The 20,648-nt window shown below is 37.6% G+C and overlaps 1 protein-coding gene across 1 annotated transcript; it reads right to left on the minus strand.

Moving 5' to 3' along the window:
* Positions 1-129: 129 nt before the first annotated feature.
* Positions 130-18,550, minus strand: LOC104213712 (uncharacterized). Its single transcript, XM_009763246.2, has 15 exons — positions 18,275-18,550; positions 16,678-16,772; positions 16,441-16,554; positions 14,390-14,494; positions 14,205-14,276; positions 13,560-13,672; positions 13,213-13,347; positions 9,357-9,425; positions 9,069-9,156; positions 8,606-8,677; positions 8,410-8,510; positions 7,177-7,294; positions 6,566-6,625; positions 6,313-6,423; positions 130-418 (listed from the first exon to the last, which is right to left on the minus strand). The coding sequence occupies exons 1-15, from the start codon at positions 18,366-18,368 to the stop codon at positions 308-310; spliced, it is 1,458 nt and encodes a 485-aa protein (XP_009761548.1). The 5' UTR covers positions 18,369-18,550; the 3' UTR covers positions 130-307.
* Between the last annotated feature and the right edge of the window lie 2,098 nt (positions 18,551-20,648).

Consider the following 20,648-nt stretch of genomic DNA (forward strand, 5'->3'; position numbering starts at 1 on the left):
AAGTCACCTGGCTTGCTAACTGATGCCCCCTAATCCAACATCTCCCATTTACAAAAGCACCACAAGGACTTCTAGGCCTGAAGACAGGACATTGCACCTTGAATTCTATACCACGAGCTTCCACATTACTTCACTCTTTCGACAAAGAATATGATATAGAAAACCCAAGAAACTGTAGCAACATCCAAGAATTGTAATGAGTAAAACATGCATGCCAACACCCCTTGTGTCGTTTCCAAAATTTTCTTACAAGCATAAAAGAAGAGAAACAAAGATAAGAAAGAAGCTAATCATCTGACACATAACGTCAAGGAGAAGTGGCACCCTGCTTTGCTTTGAGGACAAGCTCTTCCGTAGTGGTCCCAATTATCTCATTTGCACGCTTGAGACCAACACAATAGTACCTTCCAATCGTATCCTTAATTGGGAACAGAATATATTAGAGGCAAGAAAAACATAGAAATAATCAATTCAGGGAGCAGACAAGGTAGAAATAGACTTCAATAGCCAACAAGAAAGGGTGCAGATAAGGTAGAAATAGGCTTCAATAGCCAACAAGAAAGGGACTTAGAAGACATTTTCCTAAAAATAAGTCATTTCAGACAAATGTTCTAGTGTTCGGTTGGTGATTGTAATGTTAGCAAACCGGATAGTACTTTTATGAACTTTTTTTGCATTAAAATTTAAAATAATATCTAAATGTCAGTAAGAGCAATGATATCAAGTTAAGAGTTGAGATAGTTGTGAAGAGTTATTCCTTGAAAAACATTTTATTGCACATTTTACTAATTGTTAACAAAACATTATGAATGATGGCTTTTCTTGGGTGATTAGGAACACAAAATTAGATATCTATTATGTACAAATGGGAATCTTACGGAAATGTACCAAAAAAGACACTATTATACCAACAACTAACCATTTTAGTCATGCTATCAAAGATAGCCAAGAAAATAACCAATGATATAACATTCAAAAAACATAGTTTGCTTATGGCTTTAACCCTTTCTTCGCTAAAGCCATGTTTGTTTGCGCTTTGTGCTTAAAGCCCCAATAGACCTATAAAACTTCTTCTTCCAAAAATCTTAATATGTGTAAAAGGTTATTTTACATCCTGTTCAACGTAGTTGGTCTTTCACATTTTCTTGGATGCGTCATGCAGGCATTCTCCAGTTCGATCAATGTTGATGTTGTACAATATCACTTTCATATTGGAAAAGAGAGGGCTTTCCAGATATCAGTAGAGAATGCTCATGTGCTAGAAACTAAGTGAATTGTTTCAACCCGGTAATTGTAAAAGAAGGCTAAATATTAGTCTCTCTTCCAGAAAATTGGTTGATGAAAAAAGCCCAAGTTCTATTATGGATAGTTGTGGGGCCAATCTAGCAAGACCTAAAACTTATGTATCTCAAAATTTTGGGCCCGATGTTATAAGTGAAGAACTGAATAAGGATTCTAATTTACCCCAACAAATGGAGCGGCCCGACCTTCTATTCCTAGAGATAGAAGCGTGTAAACATAGGGAGGTGTATCTGATAGAGCAAATTGAAAAATCAGCGGCTGCTCAACCGTTATTATCTCAATTGGAAGATGATGGAAGTCACACAGATCATGACATGCAAGAGGGGGAAATTGAGGGGGAGGTTCAGATACTCGAAAATCTGAATCAACAACAGTTAAATTGAATATAGAGGTGCAGATGCATGGGAGATAGAAGATGTTGACCCAATTCAAGTTCAATTCCAAGAAGCTGAAATGGAAGCAACTCTATGGGTACATAGGAATATATTGAGACTGAGCAAGGAATATGAGGCAGTGTTCAAAGGCTGTGAAGGGGAAGCTCTATCTCTTTTTTATGAAACTAGATGCCAAAAAGGAAGGAGGAGATGACAGAAACTCCTACTGCCAACTGTGGTACTCCAAAACAAAAGGGGGCAAAGGAAGTGGAAAAACTGATTTTCAATGTGACGTACAAAGATGAGGGGAAAAGAGCAAGGGGAGGTCAATTTCCAGAAGTGAACCATGAAGATAAAAATTATCTCGTGGAATGTTTGGGGATTGAATAGAAGGGAAAAGAGAAGGTTAGTGAACAGTTTGATACAAAGGTGGAAAGCAGACATTTATTGCTTTCAAGAAACTAAGTTAGAGGGAAATATTGAACCATTAGTCAAGCAAATATGGACCAATAGAAGGGTAGAGTTTGGTTGCTTGCAATCAAATGGGAGAAGTGGGGGAATTCTTATTTTATGGGATAATAGGGCATGGAGAGGAGAGGTGATCACCACTGGAATATCCATAATTACTTGTAGATTCAGCTCGATGACAGAGGAGTTCTCCTGGCACCTCACAGGGGTATATGCACCTTGCAACAGGGTGGAAAGACAGCTTATGTGGATGGAAATTGCAGATACTAGGGGACTTTTTGATGGTCCCTGGGTAATATGCGGGGATTTTAACACAACTAGATTTGTAAATGAGAGGAGAAATTGTAGGAGAATGACAAGATCCATGATAGAGTTCTCTGATTTCATTAATGACATGGAAGTGGTGGATCCTCCTCTTATCCGAGGAAGTTTTACTTGGGCAAAAGGTGACAATCAGCAAGCTTTTTGAAGGATAGACAGGTTTCTATTCTCTACGGAATGGAATGATGAATTCAGGAATATTTCCCAAACACTGTTACCTAGAGTCTCTTCTGACCATGCTCCCTTACTGTTAGAATGTGGAGATTGGGAGAATCATAAGTCTTATTTCAAGTTCGAGAATTGGTGGCTCGGGGTGGCAGGTTTTAGTGACATGGTGAAAACGTGGTGGCTTTCTTTTGAAATACAAGGTAGACCTGATTATATTCTGGCCTGCAAATTGAGGATGCTGAAAGGAAAACTAAAAGAGTGGAATGGTACAAATCATGACAACTTTGAAGTAAGGAAAACTCAACTTCTAAGTTCCATGGCAGAAATGGATGTTGTACAGGAAACTAGAAATCTATCTGAAGATGAGCTTTTGCAGAAGGCCAGCATGTTCATGGAGCTAGAAGATACAGCAAAAAATGAGGAGATAGCTTGGAGACAGAGATCTAGAGTTCTTTGGCTCAAGCAAGGGGATAGGAACACAAAAAAAATTCATAGAATGGCAAATGCACACAGGAGAAATAACACAATTGATAAGCTAGAAGTTAATGGTGTGACGGTGGAGAATCCAGAGACTATGAAAGGGGAAATTCTATCCTTCTACCAAAAACTTTACACTGAAACAGAGGAATGAAGACCAGAGTTTGTTTTGGCTGATTGTCCTTGTATAAGTGAGAGTGAGAAGCAGTGGTTACAAAGATCATTTGAAGAGGATGAAGTTTGCGCAGGGGTAAAATTATGTGCTTCAGACAAAGTACCTGGGCCAGACGGATACACTATAGGATTTTTTCATTCTTGCTGGGATATTGTAAAGGAAGATGTTATGCAAACCTTGAGAAATTTTCATACACATGAGTTTTTTGAGAAGAGCTTTAATGCATCATATATAGCCCTTATACCAAAGAAGACTGGAGCTCGAGAGTTAAGAGATTTTAGGCCTATTAGCTTAATTGGGTCTGTGCACAAAATTATTTCTAAGGTTTTGACCGAGAGATTGAAAACAGTGATCTCCAAGCTAGTAGATAGGCATCAGATGACTTTCATAAAGGGAAGACAGATAATGGATGCAACACTAGTGGCTAATGAATGTGTTGATTCAAGGCTAAAGATGAAGACACCTGGAATTCTTTGCAAACTTGATATTGAGAAAGCATACGATCATGTGAGTTGGGGTTTTCTTCTTAAAATGCTGAAATCTATGGGTTTTGGAAGAAAGTGGATTAAATGGATGCTCTTCTGCATAAGCTCAGTCAGGTTCTCTGTTCTCATCAATGGTTCCCCAAAAGGTTTCTTCCCTTCACATAGAGGTTTGAGACAGGGTGACCCTCTTTCCCCCTTTTTGTTCCTAATAGCAATGGAAGGTCTAAATAACATGATAAAGGTAGCAAATAACAATAGGTGGATGATTGGTTTTAAGGTGGCAAGTAGTGTAGGTGGAATGGAGGTAACTCATCTACTATATGCAGATGATACTTTGGTATTTTATGATGCAAAAGAAGAAGAGCTAAGACATCTCAGGATGATTCTAACAATTTTTGAGGCAGTCTCTGGTCTACATGTCAGTTGGAGGAAAAGCCTTATTTTTCTGTAAATGAGGTAACTGATATACAAAGGCTGACAGGCGTTCTTGGATACACAGTTGGAACTCTTCCTACAACCTACTTAGGTATGCCATTGGGTTCTAAAAACAAGTCGTTAGACATTTGGAGTGGGGTGTTAGAAAGATGTGAGAAAAGATTGGCTAAGTGGAAAAGCCAGTACATATCCCGGGGGGCAGAGTAACATTGGTTAATAGTGTCTTAGATACACTTCCCATATACATGATGTCTCTTTTTCCTATTCCTACAAATAGAGAAAAGGATTAATGTTATGAGAAGGAATTTCATCTGGCTAGGAAATAAAGAGAAGGAGGTTTTATCACTTGGTTAACCGGAAGGTTTTGACACAAAGCAAGAAATCTGGGGGCTTAGGCATAAGAAACTTGAGACTACATAATAAAAGCCTACTCATGAAATGGCTTTGGAGGTTTGGCAGAGAAGATCAAACTTTATGGCGACAGGTCATCACTGAAAAATATGGACTAGAGGGACAATGGATACCTAGAGCAGTGACAACAACATATGGGGTTAGTGTCTGGAGGTCCATCAGGGCTTATTGGCCTCTTTTTGCTGAGAATGTTTCTATTGTAGTAGGGAATGGGAGGAAAACATCCTTTTGGAATGATAATTGGCGAGGGCATGGACCTTTGAATGACCTTTTCAGTGACATGAAAGTTTTGAGTTTGAATAATGAAGCCACAGTGGAAGACAGTTGGGACCAACATGGATGGACTTTCAACTTTAGAAGAGAACTAAATGACTGGAAATTGCCTAGATTCACTGAATTTTTGAATGTACTTGATCAGTTCAAGGGGACAACAGTGGAGGAGGATAGGGTTAAATGGACAAGGCATCATAGTGGCTCTTTTGCAGTGAACTCAGCATACAAACTGCTCAACCATCAAGGCCAGCAAACTCAGTTATGGAGCTGGAAAACAATATGGCAAGCCAAAATACCAACTAAAGTAGCCTGCTTTGTATGGTTAGCAGCCATGGATGCTTGTCTAACACAAGACAATCTAATGAGAAGAGACATGCCATTGTGTTCAAGGTGTTATCTGTGTGGAAATGAGGCTGAAAGTAGTAGCCATTTATTTTTACACTGTCAGTTTGCTAGAGCTTTATGGCACCTATTTTTGAGTATGAAAGGACTGTCATGGGCCATGCCCAGGAGTACAGGGGAGCTACTTGCTTGCTGGAATTTCTCTGGAGACCTGATCAAACAAAAAAAGTGGTGGAAGACCATCCCGGGATGTATATGGTGGATCATTTGGATGGAAAGAAACAGTAGATGTTTTGAAGGACACAACAACTCCTTACAGAAGATCAAGATGACCTGCTTATTTTTGTTTCACTTTTGGTGTAAGGAAGATTTTGTACAAGATGTAGATTCAATGATAGATATCATAGGATCACTGTAGTAGGAGATAGAAGATAGTCGTGGCTTTTGCTCTTTTTGATATATGTATATATGGCCTTAGCACAGCCTTTGTGCTTCGATTAAATAATATGTTACCATTCTCAAAAAAAATTAGTCTCTCTTCTTCTACCTACCTGTGGAAAATGACATCTTGGTTTAATGCTTCTAATGACCAAAAGGAATATCTCTCAAATTTTCAGACTTCTCGTAAATCAGTGGTTTAAAAGCTGGAGTAACTTAAAGATTCCTGGAAAGATCCCTTTTTTTCTTTTCTTGATGGGGGTCTTACCAACTAGCTCAATCTTGCCATTCCAAAGGATGACGCTTAAAACATGGACCATTTAAAAGCGCTTAACTTTCTTTTAGAAGGTATATAGATGGTGTGTGGCAAGGATCATCTAGTCAGCAACGAAATGAACGAGCAATAAGAAACAAATGGCTTGGCCGAGTTTAGCATCGTCTAAATCCAGAGACCCATAAACTCCTTTCCAGTGGTTTAGTCCTGCTTCTTGTGTGATATATATATATATATATATATATTTTCCCCCATATTAATGCCTATATCTAAATATCTGGCAGCAAGACAAGTTTGCAAGAAAAGATATTTACTAGGTCAAGGAAAAGAACAAAAAAGTAAAAGGCTAAGACAGAAGATCATTCTTACCCGAACAACAATGCCTAATTTATCTAGTTTCTGAACAGCATCATCTACATCAAAATTACAGCTTACACCGAACTCTTCTTTTAGCAATTCCTCGCACCGCAGATCAAGATCCTATACAATCCTCAGAATAATGGAAGATTATCTTAGTAACACAGTAATTGAGGGACACCATGGAAGCATGCATCAAAGAAAAGCACCAGATAAGATTCATATGAATGCCAAACATGCAGTGAGAGATACATGTGTCATATACCTGCAAAGTAGCTTTACCCTGTTCCATCAAAATGAAAAATGAAATAATAACTTCCTTTACCTGCAAATTTGACATGGACACCATAAGCACCAGCTGTAACTTGTTCAACTACTCAAGAACATTGTATCAGAATCAGTAGCTACATTCAGTAACGAAATGCAGTCTCAAACAACTGATAATATTTATTAAAAGTGGGAACCCTGAGAGTATATGTAAACATTTCTAAATTTCCTATAATGGCACACCAGCATCATAAATATCTTCCTTTTCTATTTCTTTGACTTCATAATTGTATCGTTAGTCTATCATATAAATCCCGATCACCATCAGAAATGAAAAAGAAAAGCTTATTTTCAGTTTTATAGTCCTTTATTTTCCTGGGGAAGGAGGTAGGGTAATAAAATTACAGGAAATTCATGATAGAAACAGCCGAGGGTCTCCCGGAAACAGCCTCTCTGCCCCTCGGGGTAGGGGTAGGGGTAAGGTCTGCGTACATATTACCCTCCCCAGACCCCACTTGTGGGATTATACTGGGCTGTTGTTGTTGTTGTTGAAATTCATGATAGAATGAAAAAGCAATTGAAGGGAGAAAGAAGACAGAAGCTACATACTTCTTGCTGAATCACATCATCGCACAAATGGAGAAGAGTACCCCTTCCACTATCTAGCTGTTTATCATACATTGACTGGGTAATCAAGTTCTGATATGTAGCCATATTTTGTTGAAACCTGCAGGCAAATTAATGAATCAGCTTCGGTGAAATACCAGCTTGAGGATGCTCTTAGTGATTTGCTATGTTCTTAGCGATCATCTGAGACATTCATCATATAAAACATGTGCCTCAGCATGACAAAATGCACAATTTAGGGAACTCCGATCAAAAAGAGAATGAACATTACAAATGTGGGCAGACTACACAACTAAGTCCATGATGCTTATGTCCCTTAAATAAACAAAAGACAAGTGAAGACAGATTTGAAGGAACATGCAAGATTGGGAGATCGAGGAACTCCAAGACTTGTTGGCACTACTATACGGGCAAGGTATGCACCACTATTCTAGTGATTCTTGGAGATGGGGGTTGCGTGCCGATGGTTTGTTCACCGTAAAGTCCTTCTACCAGAGTATGTTTGTGAGAGGGGAGGTCACTTTTCCCCACTCATCAATATGGATCCCTAAAGCGCCCACGAAGGTGTGTTTTTTTGTATGGTTAGCAGCGAGGGGTGTGATCTTGATTGCGGAAAATCTACGCAGGCGAGGAATCACACTTGTTAGTTGGTGCTATATGTGTAAAAGCTCAGGGGAAGAAATTGATCATCTTTCATTGCATTGCCCTGTGTCCTCGGCTTTGTGGAGGGCGATCCTGAACCTTTTTGGTGTTCAATGGGTGATGCCAAGCACTGTAAAGGAAATGGTACATAGCTGGGCCGGCCTACGTAGACGAAGAAAACAGAAGGCGTGGAAGTTCGCACCACTAGCTCTCATGTGGATAGTTTGGGGGGAGCGAAATAGGAGAGCTTTTGAAGGGATTGAGTCATCTTTTTCAAATCTTTAGAATAGTCTTTTATCTTTGATTGCTTTTTGGTGTACTCATGTAGCCCCAAATTGTGTGGATGGTTGGGCGTCTTTTGTAGAGAATCATGTTCTGTTGTAAATTCCCTAATCCTCTGTATAACTCTTGTAAAAGGGAGTTTCCCCTTTTTGATTAATACAATGACAGATTTGAAGTGCTGAAAAGTCAGCAACTAAGAATAAAACGATATACCAGCATTGGTACAGATAATTCTTTGCTTTCTTTTAAAAAAATTGATGCAGATAATACTGAAATTAACAGGCACTCAACGTGAAGTATGTCTTTGCACAATAGCCTATCACCGTGGAGAGAACAGCAAATATGACCCAGATATCAGCTTTAGGCAATTCAAGCGAACCCACAACAGCTACCTGAAAGAATGAAAGAGTACCTCAGTTAAAAAAAATAATCTGAAAGGACAATAACAGTCAAGTAGTCAAATTCTAAGTGGTTTAAAGTAACTAACCAGACCAACTATTGCAGACACAAGGAATTTGACCCAATCCATTGGAGTTAAACTGGGATTCTTTTTCTCTGGCTAAAAAAGAAAGAGAAAGATAGCATCAAGATGTAACAGTTTATAAGAAGCTCAGCCCCCCAGTTGAAAGGTACATATAATAATAACTTCAGGATGTAACAGTTTATAAGAAACTCAGCCTCCCAGAGGAAAGGTACACAAAATACAGGCTGAAAGAAAACAACAACAACGACCCAGTAAAATCCCACAGAGAGGGGTCTGGGTAGTGTGTACGTAGACCTTACCCCTACCCCGATGGGGCAGAGATGCTGTTTCCGATAGACCCTCGGCTCAGGAAGACAGAAAGAAAACAAGAAGAGACAATATATCAGTATCGTCAACAGAAACCATAGAAATAGTAACAGCATCATAAAACAATTGAAAGAAAACAATTGGAAAAAAAAAATCATACAAGGACAATTTCCAGGTCAGCCATTGGGATGTGTCTGAAATGCTTCACATAAATTCCTCGATCAGATTGTGATGAGGTACCAGCTCGTCTGCAAAATTACCACTTGAATCCATTATTCAAACAACACACAGTGTACAACAAGTGAACGATAAAGGAACAAGGGACCAAAAAACTTATTATTCAACAACTTAGCCATCTGATAAACATGAGCCTTTTTGTGAAAGAAAATGGGCTTCAACGAAGAACTTCATATTTAAAGATATTTCCACAAAGAAAGCAAAGTCATACCTGTAGACAACAATTATCCTGTCAAAAGTAGGTTCTTGAATTGTTATCTTGCTCAGCAGACTACGTAAACTGGATTCAGACAATAGAAAAAAATTATAAGTTGGTAATAAGCATCAGGAACTCAAAGCAGGCAGCAAAAATTGTTAATGCTAGTGGTATTAAATCATAATTATTAATGTCACTCGACTGGCTAACAGTGGTGAATCCAACAACTGGTCATCCGCTTCTACCAGTTCAGACAAGTAATCGGATACATTAGACCACTAATTTTCTTGCTCTAAGAGCCAAACCCACTACACGCCAAGCATGGATGTGATTAATCAGATTCTTCCAATTTCACTCGGGCATATCAACTCTGAAATTAAGGTAAATGAATAGTAGAAATGGAAGGGAAATACATGAATGCATCTAATACATACTTTGACAGGGGTTTACTCAACAATTGCTGCTACAACTAGGCATGCACTGATCAAACTGGAGGGAGAGTATTGATAAGAGAAGTTATTTCCAGATGTCTTCTTCATGTATTTTGCTGGTAATGAGATTACTAAGATGGTTATTTAATGAAGATTTCTGGCATATATGAGCGATTTCTATATTTCGAAGGCAAAAGAGAAAAGAGGGGAAAGTAATTGACTAGATCAGAAGTGCACCATCAAACAGACGAATGCTGAATTACTCCTTTATTGGCCCTAATATTGACTAGGTCTTAGGGTCTTGAACAAGTCCCACATTACTTTTGCAAGGATTTCTAAATGGATCTACCATGGGGCTTATAATAATCCTGAGTTACTCCACCAAATGCCTTAAGATTTTGGGTTGGATGCTCAAATTCTCTCATATCATATCCGAGCCAATTTTTGGTAAGCCTGTGCTCAGCCATTTTTTCCTCTACTTCTTATCTCTACCACTTCATAAACTGCGAATTCTAGCTCTCTGAAGCAGACAAGCCAAAAGAAAGGCAACAACTAGCAATCATGTACAGTTTAGTTATAGTACAGCTTGTAATGGTTACTTTTATTTCAATCCTTGTACGTGAGAATTGTACTCTCAAACTTTCTATACTTTAGCAAGACAAAACTAAGATGTAATTTTTTGGAAGCTACAGAGTAGTAGAGAATTGGGCATGTCAATTTCTCACATAAAGTTAGCTAGCATTAGTCTAGTTATAAACTTTGGAATATGCGCAGATGCTATAAACTGTTGGGCCTGTCCTTGAGGAGGTAAGGTTGTATACCCCCCCCCCCCCCGTGTATTCACCTTTTGGATATTAACACGAGAACGGAGTGTTAGAGAAGATTTTGGCTGATTATCCATGGTTTTGAAAAGGATTATAATGTCCTTGGTTATTCAACCACATCCTTTAAGTATTCTGTTTGAATGCTTAGACAAAGGTGGATCCAGGAAGTTGCGCAGATGTTGTAAACTGTTGGGCCTGTCCTTAAGGAGGTAAGGTTGTATATCCCCCCCCCCCCCAATATTTTTTGATAAGGTAAATTGTATTAATCAAAAGGGAAAGAACTCCCGTATACAAGAAGTATACCAAAAAGTAGAGAATTTACGTCAGAACATGATTCTCTACAAAAGACGCCCAATCTTCTATATAAATAGGGGCTATATGAGTGCACCAAAAAGTGCTCAAAGATAAAAGACTATTCTTAAGATGTGAAAAAGAAGACTCAATCCCCTCAAAAGCTCTCCTATTTCTCTCCCCCAAACTATCCACATGAGAGCTAACGGGGCGAACTTCCACGCCTTTTGCTTTCTTTTTCTACGGAAACCAGCCCAGCTATATAGCATTTCCTTTACAGTGCTTGGCATCACCCATTGAACACCAAAAAGGTTTAGGATCGCCCTCCACAAAGCCGAGGACACAGGGCAATGCAACAAAAGATGATCAACTTCTTTCCCTGAGCTTTTACACATATAGCACCAACTAACAAGTGTAATTCCCCTCTTTCGCAGATTCTCAACAGTCAAAATCACTCCCCTCGCCGCTAGCCGTGCAAAAAAGCACACCTTTGCGGGCGCCTTAGGAATCCAGATCGAGGAGTATGGAAAAGAGGCCTCCTCTCTCGCCAACATACTCTGGTAAAAGGACTTTACGGTGAACAGACCATCGCCACGCAAACCCCATCTCCAAGAATCACAAGATGGCTGAGGCCTGTCTTGCCCATATAGCAGTGTCAATAAATCTTGGAGCTCCGCAATCTCCCAATCTTGCGTGTTCCTTCTAAATGAGAGGTCTCATACTACCCCCATACATGCTCCTTACGAATCTGTTGGACCATCAATTCCTTCTGGTTTGAAACTCTGAAGAGGTGGGGGAAGGAGACCCTCAGAGTATCCTCTCCACACCACCTATAATTCCAAAGGTTGATTCTCCTTCCATCTCCCACCCTATAAGAGATGTTGCCACTGAAGGATTCCCAATTCTTCATGATGCTCCTCCACATGCCACACCCGAAGGTGTTGTGATTGCCTTAGTCCTCCAACCCCCTCCCGTGGAATCGTACTTTTCTACTAGGACCTCCCTCCATAGAGCATGCTCTTCTACCCCGAATCTCCATAGCCATTTTCCCAACAAAGCTCTGTTGAATACCCTAGATCTTTTACTCCAAGTCCACCCCACTTCTTTGGGAAGTGACTGTCTGCCAATTCACTAGATGATACTTTCTAGTTCCATCCGCTGCATCCCAAAGAACACGAGAACGGAGTGTTAGAGAAGATTTTGGCTGATTATCCATGGTTTTGAAAAGGCTTATAATGTCCTCGGTTGTAAGTATTCTGTTTGAATGCTTAGACAAAGACGGATCCAGGAAATTTATGGGTTCTGGTGACCCCATGCTTGCCACAGAACCCACAACCCACTTTTTTTTTTGACAATCCGCTAGGCAAGCGTCTAGGGCTAGTTTTTTTTATTAATAACAGAAAAGAAAAATACAACAATTAGGAAAAGTAGAAATAAGGGGGGACATATTTAGTGGATTTCTCAATACATATACAGGATCTGGGCCAAAGCTACTGGGTTCTGTCGAACCCGTACTATATGTCGTACATCCTCCTCTGTGCTTAGATGCTTTGCCCTTGGTTGTTATATTTTCCTTGAATAAATAAGGTCTTGTATTCCATGTTTCAGTCGTAAACATCGGATAGAATGGGTTATCCAATTCGTCATTCAATTGGAAGAGATCATAAAGGGTGGAGCCATTATCTACGTCAGTAATAAGTGGTCCTTACTATTTTGATAGGCAGTCCCTGGCCAAGTATCAATCTGATCCTGGACTCTACACTATTTCACTTGATGCAAGGAAAATTGATTACTCCTGGCACTACGAAGAAATGTTTGGTTAAAAGGACAAAGGTCGGTGCAAAAACCAGAATAGTTCATTGCTACACTAGGTCCAACTAGAAAGACAGATGCACACAATCTGCGGCAGAGATAACTATAAGACACCACAATGCTTAACTGCCTTTTAACCAAAGACCATAAACACTCATGCAGAAGAAAAATGACAACCTTTTTATCGTTATGGACTGTCCATCTCGTACAGATTCCAGTTGTTAATACTTTATGCATAAGTCAAATAGAATTTGCATACAGAAAAATAGGTCCATTTGCAACAAATCCGAGTATAACTGAATGACCAGATGAGAGCCATTAAAACCTTAATGTGAAATTCTACAAGACAATTGGATCATCTCCAAAATGATACATTGAAAGTTACTATGAAAGTTATAGATAAAAGATTCACAAGACACAAATGTGCCTCCTAAACTTCCTAGAGCAGCTTATCAGCTAAAGCAAAGAATAGAAATACACTAATACAGAACAGCAAAGAGACACTTAATAGACCTGAGTTCCATATTTTGAATGCGGATACGTTCAACATATAAGTCATGATCTTCTGCTTCACTGTTGATCTCATCATCTTTTTTCGGATCCTTTTTGCGCCGTGAACTTGATCTCCTCGAAAACAGTCTATCAATCCTGGCAGCATAAGAACCTAAGAATGCTAAGACGCAATGCATTCACTAAAACACTGAAAAGAGGCCCAAAACAGAGGCAAAGTGCAGATGAACTTTAGAATTCTATCTTCACATTTTCACCAGAAGGGTTCAGAAAGTTATAGGAACTTCATTTCGAGTACAATGCAAACTGTAAACAGGTTTACTATACTAAAGTATCTAAAAGTCACTTACCTTGTTTTTCTCAAAATCCATGCCCAAGTGCGTCCAATAATCATGTCCACTTTTTCCATGAAAAAGTAATCAGTAGTCCTATCAATTCCAATGCCGCGCCGAAAAATTACGTACTGGAAAGAAAAGGTACGTGTATAGAGATTCAGTGGCATGATCAAACTCTTGACTCTCATCCTTTTCCCTCGAGAAATATATGTTCATATTACACATTGATATACTTAATAAGTTTCTAAGGTAAAACATTGATATACCATATAAGTTGAACAGCTCAAATACAATATAATACATCCATAATACTATTTGCAGACCTTAAACAATGACACCTAAGAGCTAATGTTGTATAGGGACAGTGGTTACTTCAAGATTCACTTTAAACAGCCAATCATACTTGCTGCAAAGCAACAATGAGATAGGGAAATAAATGGACACCATATGTGGATATCAAGGATTCAAGTCACATTCTTGAACCCCAAACAATGCAAGGCACCGACAAAAAGCAGATTGGGAAATATTCAATTTGGTGAAAATTTCATAAATACAACCAGAAGCTACACTTGTCGACCTAGCATCTGGGAGCCATTAACTTCATACCAAACGTTCCAGCAAAAGTAAAGGCCTAACTTGAAGCTACACTAAGAGATATACCTTGTCAGTAAACTCTGGAAGGTCCTCACGAGGATGCTCTGCAAAATACTTCTCTAAAAGTTTTTTGTCAAGCTGCATCCAGGAAAAGGTAGAGTGAATGCATAGTGAAATGACAAAATGGAACTATATCAAGAGAGCCAATAATTGTCGGGACAAAGTATATGCGAAAGCAGCTGGTTAAGAACCTTAGATTCATCAACAGTGATTGGAAGATTTAGAAGATACTGTCCTGAACGTGCAACATCAATCTCTTCATCACTAGCTATTTTAAAATTGCTTTTGTTCATAATCTGCATCAGCATAAGAGAATGATGATAGAAAGTGGAGAATGAAATAAGGGTGCCAGAACACAAATGTCATACTCATTTCCCTTAATCCTCCAGCTAGATGTGGAAAAGCATTCAGAATTCACTGCATTTACAGTTTGGTGCAAGTTTAAAATCCATTACAGGCTTGGCCTCAATAGCATGATAATGCAGTGCAAAATAATGGAAAACGACTTTAGAGATAAATGAATAATATATAGCCATTCCCCGTGCTTGAAAATAAAGAAATATCCCCTTCCATTTCGATTTTGCAACAAAACAGCATAAGTATGCGCAATTTTCTTATTGTAAGGCTACTCCTTATGATTAAAAATGGGAAGCGTGTGTTAGAAAAAACAAAGTAAAAGAGAAAAAAAAAACGGAAAATGAAGGACGAAGCAACTCCCACTCCCTGAAGACAAAAACCTCGACCTCTTACCTTTCACCTCACTGCCGTAGTGTTGTCAAAGGCGAAAGCCGATAAAAAGCGCTCCAGGTCTATTTGGGCTTTAAATGCAAAGCCCAATTGAAGTGTAGGCTTTAGTTCAAAAAGGCGCAAAGAAGAAAAAATAAAAAATATATATGTAATGCAAGAAAAAATTAAGAATTTCATTCATAATGATCTCCTTAACAATTATTATATCTTTTTACCAATTATATTTATTGTTTTGTACTACTCTATTCAAGATAGAACTTATGGGCAACGAGGCACACGTCTTAGTGCCTTGCCTACACAAAAGCGCAGCCTAAGTGACGTGAAGCGCATGCCCTGAGCTTTTTTGAGCTTCAGGGCTTAAGCACACCTCAAATGAGCCTTTGACAACAACTGGTTGTCTCGTCTCCCTCCCCTGAGAAAAAACAATTATTCCCTATGTCCCGATTTATGTGATGCGCTTTCCTTTTCAGTATGTCCCAAAAAGAATTATACCTTTTAAAAAATAAAAAAGAATTAAAAAATTTCATTTTACCCTTAATGAGATCATCTATAGCCACAAAAATATATACGACTTGTTTAGACCACAAGTTCCAAAAGCTTTCTTTCTTTCTTAAATTTTGTGCTCAGCTAAACAACATCACATAAAATGGGATGGAAGGAGTAGTTTTTCCTCTCAATTTAATCCAATAGAATTTTCTTCCATTACAGTGGATCTTATAACTTAATAACTTATGCAGGATTCTATCTTTTGTTATACTATTTCCTAGGCTCGGGGAGGAGAGGATAGCATGTTTTCACCTCCGTTGGGGATTTTCTTTTGAAGGTACATAAATGTCAGGGCCCTCATACAAGGGTTGTAGATCAAAAGTATTCTAACTATCTTCTTTTTCTCGGGTAAATTGTTGAGCCATGGGTACACACATACACATACAAGAGAGAGAGATCTTCATATAAGCAACTGCAGACTATAAATATGCACACACAGAAGACACATATGAGATTGAATTCTTTATTAAATTTAAACTGGAACACCAATATCCTGACTAACGATATGCGGATACCATAGAATATAGCAGCTGATAGTGTTACTGAAAGGTCCAACACGGGTGCCCAAAGTCCACTTGGGCAAATGCGGCTGGGGAGTCGGAAAGAATGAGATGGGCGACGGACTTGCCCTACTGTCAGAGCTAGTGGTGTGTTCTTGAGATGAAGGCTTAGCCTTCACCACCTTCCACCTTTCCGACTTTCTCTTATTTGAACTTTTTAGATCAGTCAACTTGAGTAAGCAACTTGGGCCAAGGGATGAAACTCAAGTCTCTAGCTCTCAAGTATACTGAGTAGGCAACTTGGGCTTGCATGTTATACATATTTTTTTAACAAGTATACTGAGTAGGCAACTGGGGCTTGCATGTTATAAAATGAATCTAAACAGCCCATGTAACTAGCTCAGGTACCAGAGGAAAACAAACTTTAGACGAAGCTGCAGCTTTTTTACCTGAAACAAATATGTCAAGAAATTCTGTTCAAGAACGTCAATCTCTTCTGGAGATAACTTCTGCTGTTCCAACTTTTTAGCCCCGTTCACAGGATCAAACAAAGAGTATAATTGCTGCAATCAGACAAGTATTATTGATCAAAACACAATATCAACATCAGCATATTATATTCATTTGCAGTAAACTGATGAGAAAGCATGTCTGATCAAATAAAAAGTAGCATAAGATTATATTACCATGAGATCCTCAAATTGTAGAAGATACCAAGCATGAATTGTGTACTCAACCCTCTTGCAAAGCTTCAGAAATTCAGCCCGGTCAGAACTATGTTCTGGGCAAGGAGGAAGGTCGGATCATTAGAACCTCAAAAAAAACTTAAATAACCAATCACAAAAAGCACTAAAGAGACTAGAAGCACAGAGATTCATGCAGCATTTTACAGTTTCAAGAAAAGTAGATTTTTTAGAAAGAAAAAAAAAGAGTGGAAATGAGCTGCCAAAAAGCAGACATTTATATCCAGAAGGAAAAACTTGTTTCTGTTAAAAATTCTAAACATATAACACGTCAAAGCTTATCAGTGAAGGAAGGGTTTTGAAACATTTTGGGGATTTTGATCCATGACCATCAAATGTCTCCGTAAAATTCACATGGAAGGTGTACAGGGTCCCCCCCCCCCTCCTTTTGAACTGGGGTCTCCCCTCCTTTTGAAATGTCCAGCACCAATTTACTGCGTTGTTTTTACTGTGAGTAATACTGTTACTTATCTATCCAAAAAGTTACATAGAGGGAAGTCATTTCATAAGCTTACAATTTCTTGAAATCCATGAGGACTTGATGAAAAGATGGAAGCCTTTCTATTTCGGTTAGAGTCTATATGCTCGAGTGACCGCGTAAGGAGAAGTGTAAGATTTAGACAATTCCCGGTTATAGAGAAACCCTTATTTGTCCTAAGAGACAATTTATTGAGTAGTGGAATGAAACAAGCCAATGGGGCAGAATGATAATGAGAATTCACATGACCAACTCCCTCCAACTAGTTATGAATCGAGATGGAGTTGCAAAAATGAAATCTCTATTAAGCATCTAATTTCTTAAATTCAAGAGATTGTGAACTTCTATATTGAGTGAAGTGACTTACTCTAAGAAAGTATTTAATGATGAAAGAAATAAGTCACATGGTAAACCTTGGAAAATAATCTAATTTAATCTGGGAAAATAATCTAATTCACACAACAGTTAATCTAATTAATCTGGGAAAATAATCAAGGTCAAATTATCTGCTTTGTCACAATACAATTAGAGTGACTCACTAAACAGCATTAAATTTTGCAAAATTAAAAACTTTAACTACCATTAAGGGGGTTGCTGTTTACACGAAAAAAAGCTAAAACTCAGACGTCACCAAAACTATGAGATCGTGTAAAAGTTAGTAACATTTTAGGTTTAAATCCATGGCACGCAATAATTGCTTGACATTCAGAAGAAAGACAAAAAAGTAGACTGCCGTTCCATATAGAGTCTAGCGTAGAAAGTTATATTATTTGCTTCAAAGATCTCCTCTTGGAGAAAGAAGCATTGTTTCCTTACACTGCCATATTCTATGGTCTAGTATAGGAAGTTCTATTGTTTGCTTTAAAAGTCTCCTCGGTTTATAGCAGAGTTGTGCTAGTCAAATTTGGTTGGTTTTTCCACAGAAGTAACTGAAACTGAAAATATCAGAGATATTATCCCATTAAATTAGAGGAGAGAAATTGTTTCAAACAACACAAAATAGAGAGGGAACAAGTGAGTAGAGAAAGAGTAACCAGTTGTTTGGGAGCATCCAATTTTTACCTATAAGGTCGGCGAGGGCCATGATGAGCCTGGGTTTGAGGACTGGAATAACAGACTCGCGCTCCAAACGGATCACCTCTTTCTTCTTCTCCATTCTAATTCCTCCGTCTTCCCAGGGCACAAAGATTCCAAAGACAGAAACAAGGACAATGCTCTATCCAATCCGTGTTTTTGTTAAAAGTGTAGTAAGTGACATTTAAGGCGACCCAAACAAAGAAATAAAAAAAGTGTAACGGTAGGAATCCGTCAACCGACGAAATGAGGTAAATGATGTGTAATGAAGAAGCGCCCTTCAGCCTCCTCAAATTGCAAGACACTACAGTGCCGCGGTAGGCCTTTAGTTGACACGGGCCATGACATTCCTTACTCAATTCTAATTTTGTTTTCCTTTTTTATTTATTAAATAAACTAGTATAGTGGCCCGCGCTTCTCGCGGTTATAAAATACATTAGTGAAGTTGAAATAATATTTTAATAATATAATCGAGATAGATGGGATAATTTTTCTATGTATTTTCATACAAAATAATTTTATATCTAGGCAACACCGCAAATAAAAATATTTTTCATTGAATTAGAGCTTAGATGAATTACTATAAGATTTTCTTTAAAAAGGGAAAAGGAAAAATAACTTTAAAGGAATTTTTTTAATTATAGATATATGTATATACGTGGTTTTAATACATGATTCTTTAAATATAACATATATTAAATATGTGAATTTATTTTATATTTTTTTCCTTCTATTGGATGATAAAATTAAAGAATTACATTAATCCTCTTGATGAAGACCAAAAGCAAGAACAAAAACAAAGATACAAGTTTATTTTCATCTGAAATGAAAAATAAAAGTCTCATAATTTTAGAATTATTACATTGTTGATCATGGATGACATTTGAACCTTGAAGGGTTAAGTTTACTTGATGTCTTTAACCTTGTTTTTTATTTCAATATTGGCTTTTACAGGAAGCATAATATTTTTATAGTAGATTTTTAACTGGTTGCTTGTCAGAACTCATCATCTCATTTTTCCTCTTCTACTTTTCCTTATGCTCTTACATATCCTTAAAATGTCATCTTCCACCGTGATTTTCACGTCCTCATTTCCCAGTCCTAGCATAGAGTATTGTAGTTGATCATGTTATTGTCCTTATATCTGCCCGTAAGTTATTAGAGGTTCACGTGATAATCACTTTATAAACGCATTGACGAATTAGAAATGTAGCTTGACTGAGTGGCTTCTTCTATCAACCTTGCAATCATGACTTATATTTGTTATGGAAAGTCCATTGCAATGCCAGAAGTGTGTGTATGTGTGTGTATATATATATATATATATATATATATATATATATATATATATACACGTGGAAGAAGAAACAGAACTCACAAGGAATATTTAAGAATAGAGACAAATTGCAATAATGAGGAAAGATATTAGTATAAAAAATGCTACAAAAATTTAAGAAAATTAGAAGAGCCTCACAAAATTCTTAAATTTGATTGTAAAAACCTGACGATGTACTGATTGATGGCATTTCAAAAAAAAACATAGGTCTCAATTGTACAAGACCTCCCTCCTTAGCTTTATTAATCAGAGATGACAATGTGTGTAAAAGAAAACAAATTGAAGCTAAAAAAAATTGTAAAGTTCTAAGCGAAAAAGGAAAATAGATGGAACATTTAGAACATTAATATCATATAAAACTTAATATTTTTGAAGTGTCAAAAAAAGAGAGAGAATTTATATCATCGGTGCTTCGACGTGAAAGGACATTCAGATCTTTAAGAATTGAGCCATAAAACACAAAGAAAAAAACGATTATATATATTCACCCACAAAGTTAGATTGAAGTAATGCATATTAATGGAGAACGAACATGGGTTTATAATAGGAAATAAACTTTACGTTACATTTGATGCAGTAATACATTTGAAGTAATAGTGTTTACTGGGGAAAGGAACGTGGGGATATTGAAACGGAAGAATAATCAATAATTACTTATAAGGAGGAGAAAAAATCCCAAAATCAAGGAAAATAGCCAAAAATCTGAGAGAAAAGAGAAATACAAATCCTGGACTATGAGAACTTCCACGTCACTTTCTTATTTCCCACATTTATATATATATATATATAGAAACGCATATGAAGTGTGAGAAAAGTGAGAATGAGGAATATTAATATGCCAATTTACCAACTTTAAGTTGTTTGACTCAAAAGATATCGGAACCTTTTTGAATAAATCAATCAAAGAAAATGAAGGGGTAAATTTTAGTCATACATAATAAATTCTATATCAAAGAGCTAATAGCGTAGATAATACATAAGATGAAATAAATAAAGTCGATCTTATTGAAATTCAACATTGTGCCT

The sequence above is a fragment of the Nicotiana sylvestris genome, chromosome 2, assembly GCF_000393655.2.
Source record: "Nicotiana sylvestris chromosome 2, ASM39365v2, whole genome shotgun sequence".
Classification (NCBI taxonomy): domain Eukaryota; kingdom Viridiplantae; phylum Streptophyta; class Magnoliopsida; order Solanales; family Solanaceae; genus Nicotiana; species Nicotiana sylvestris.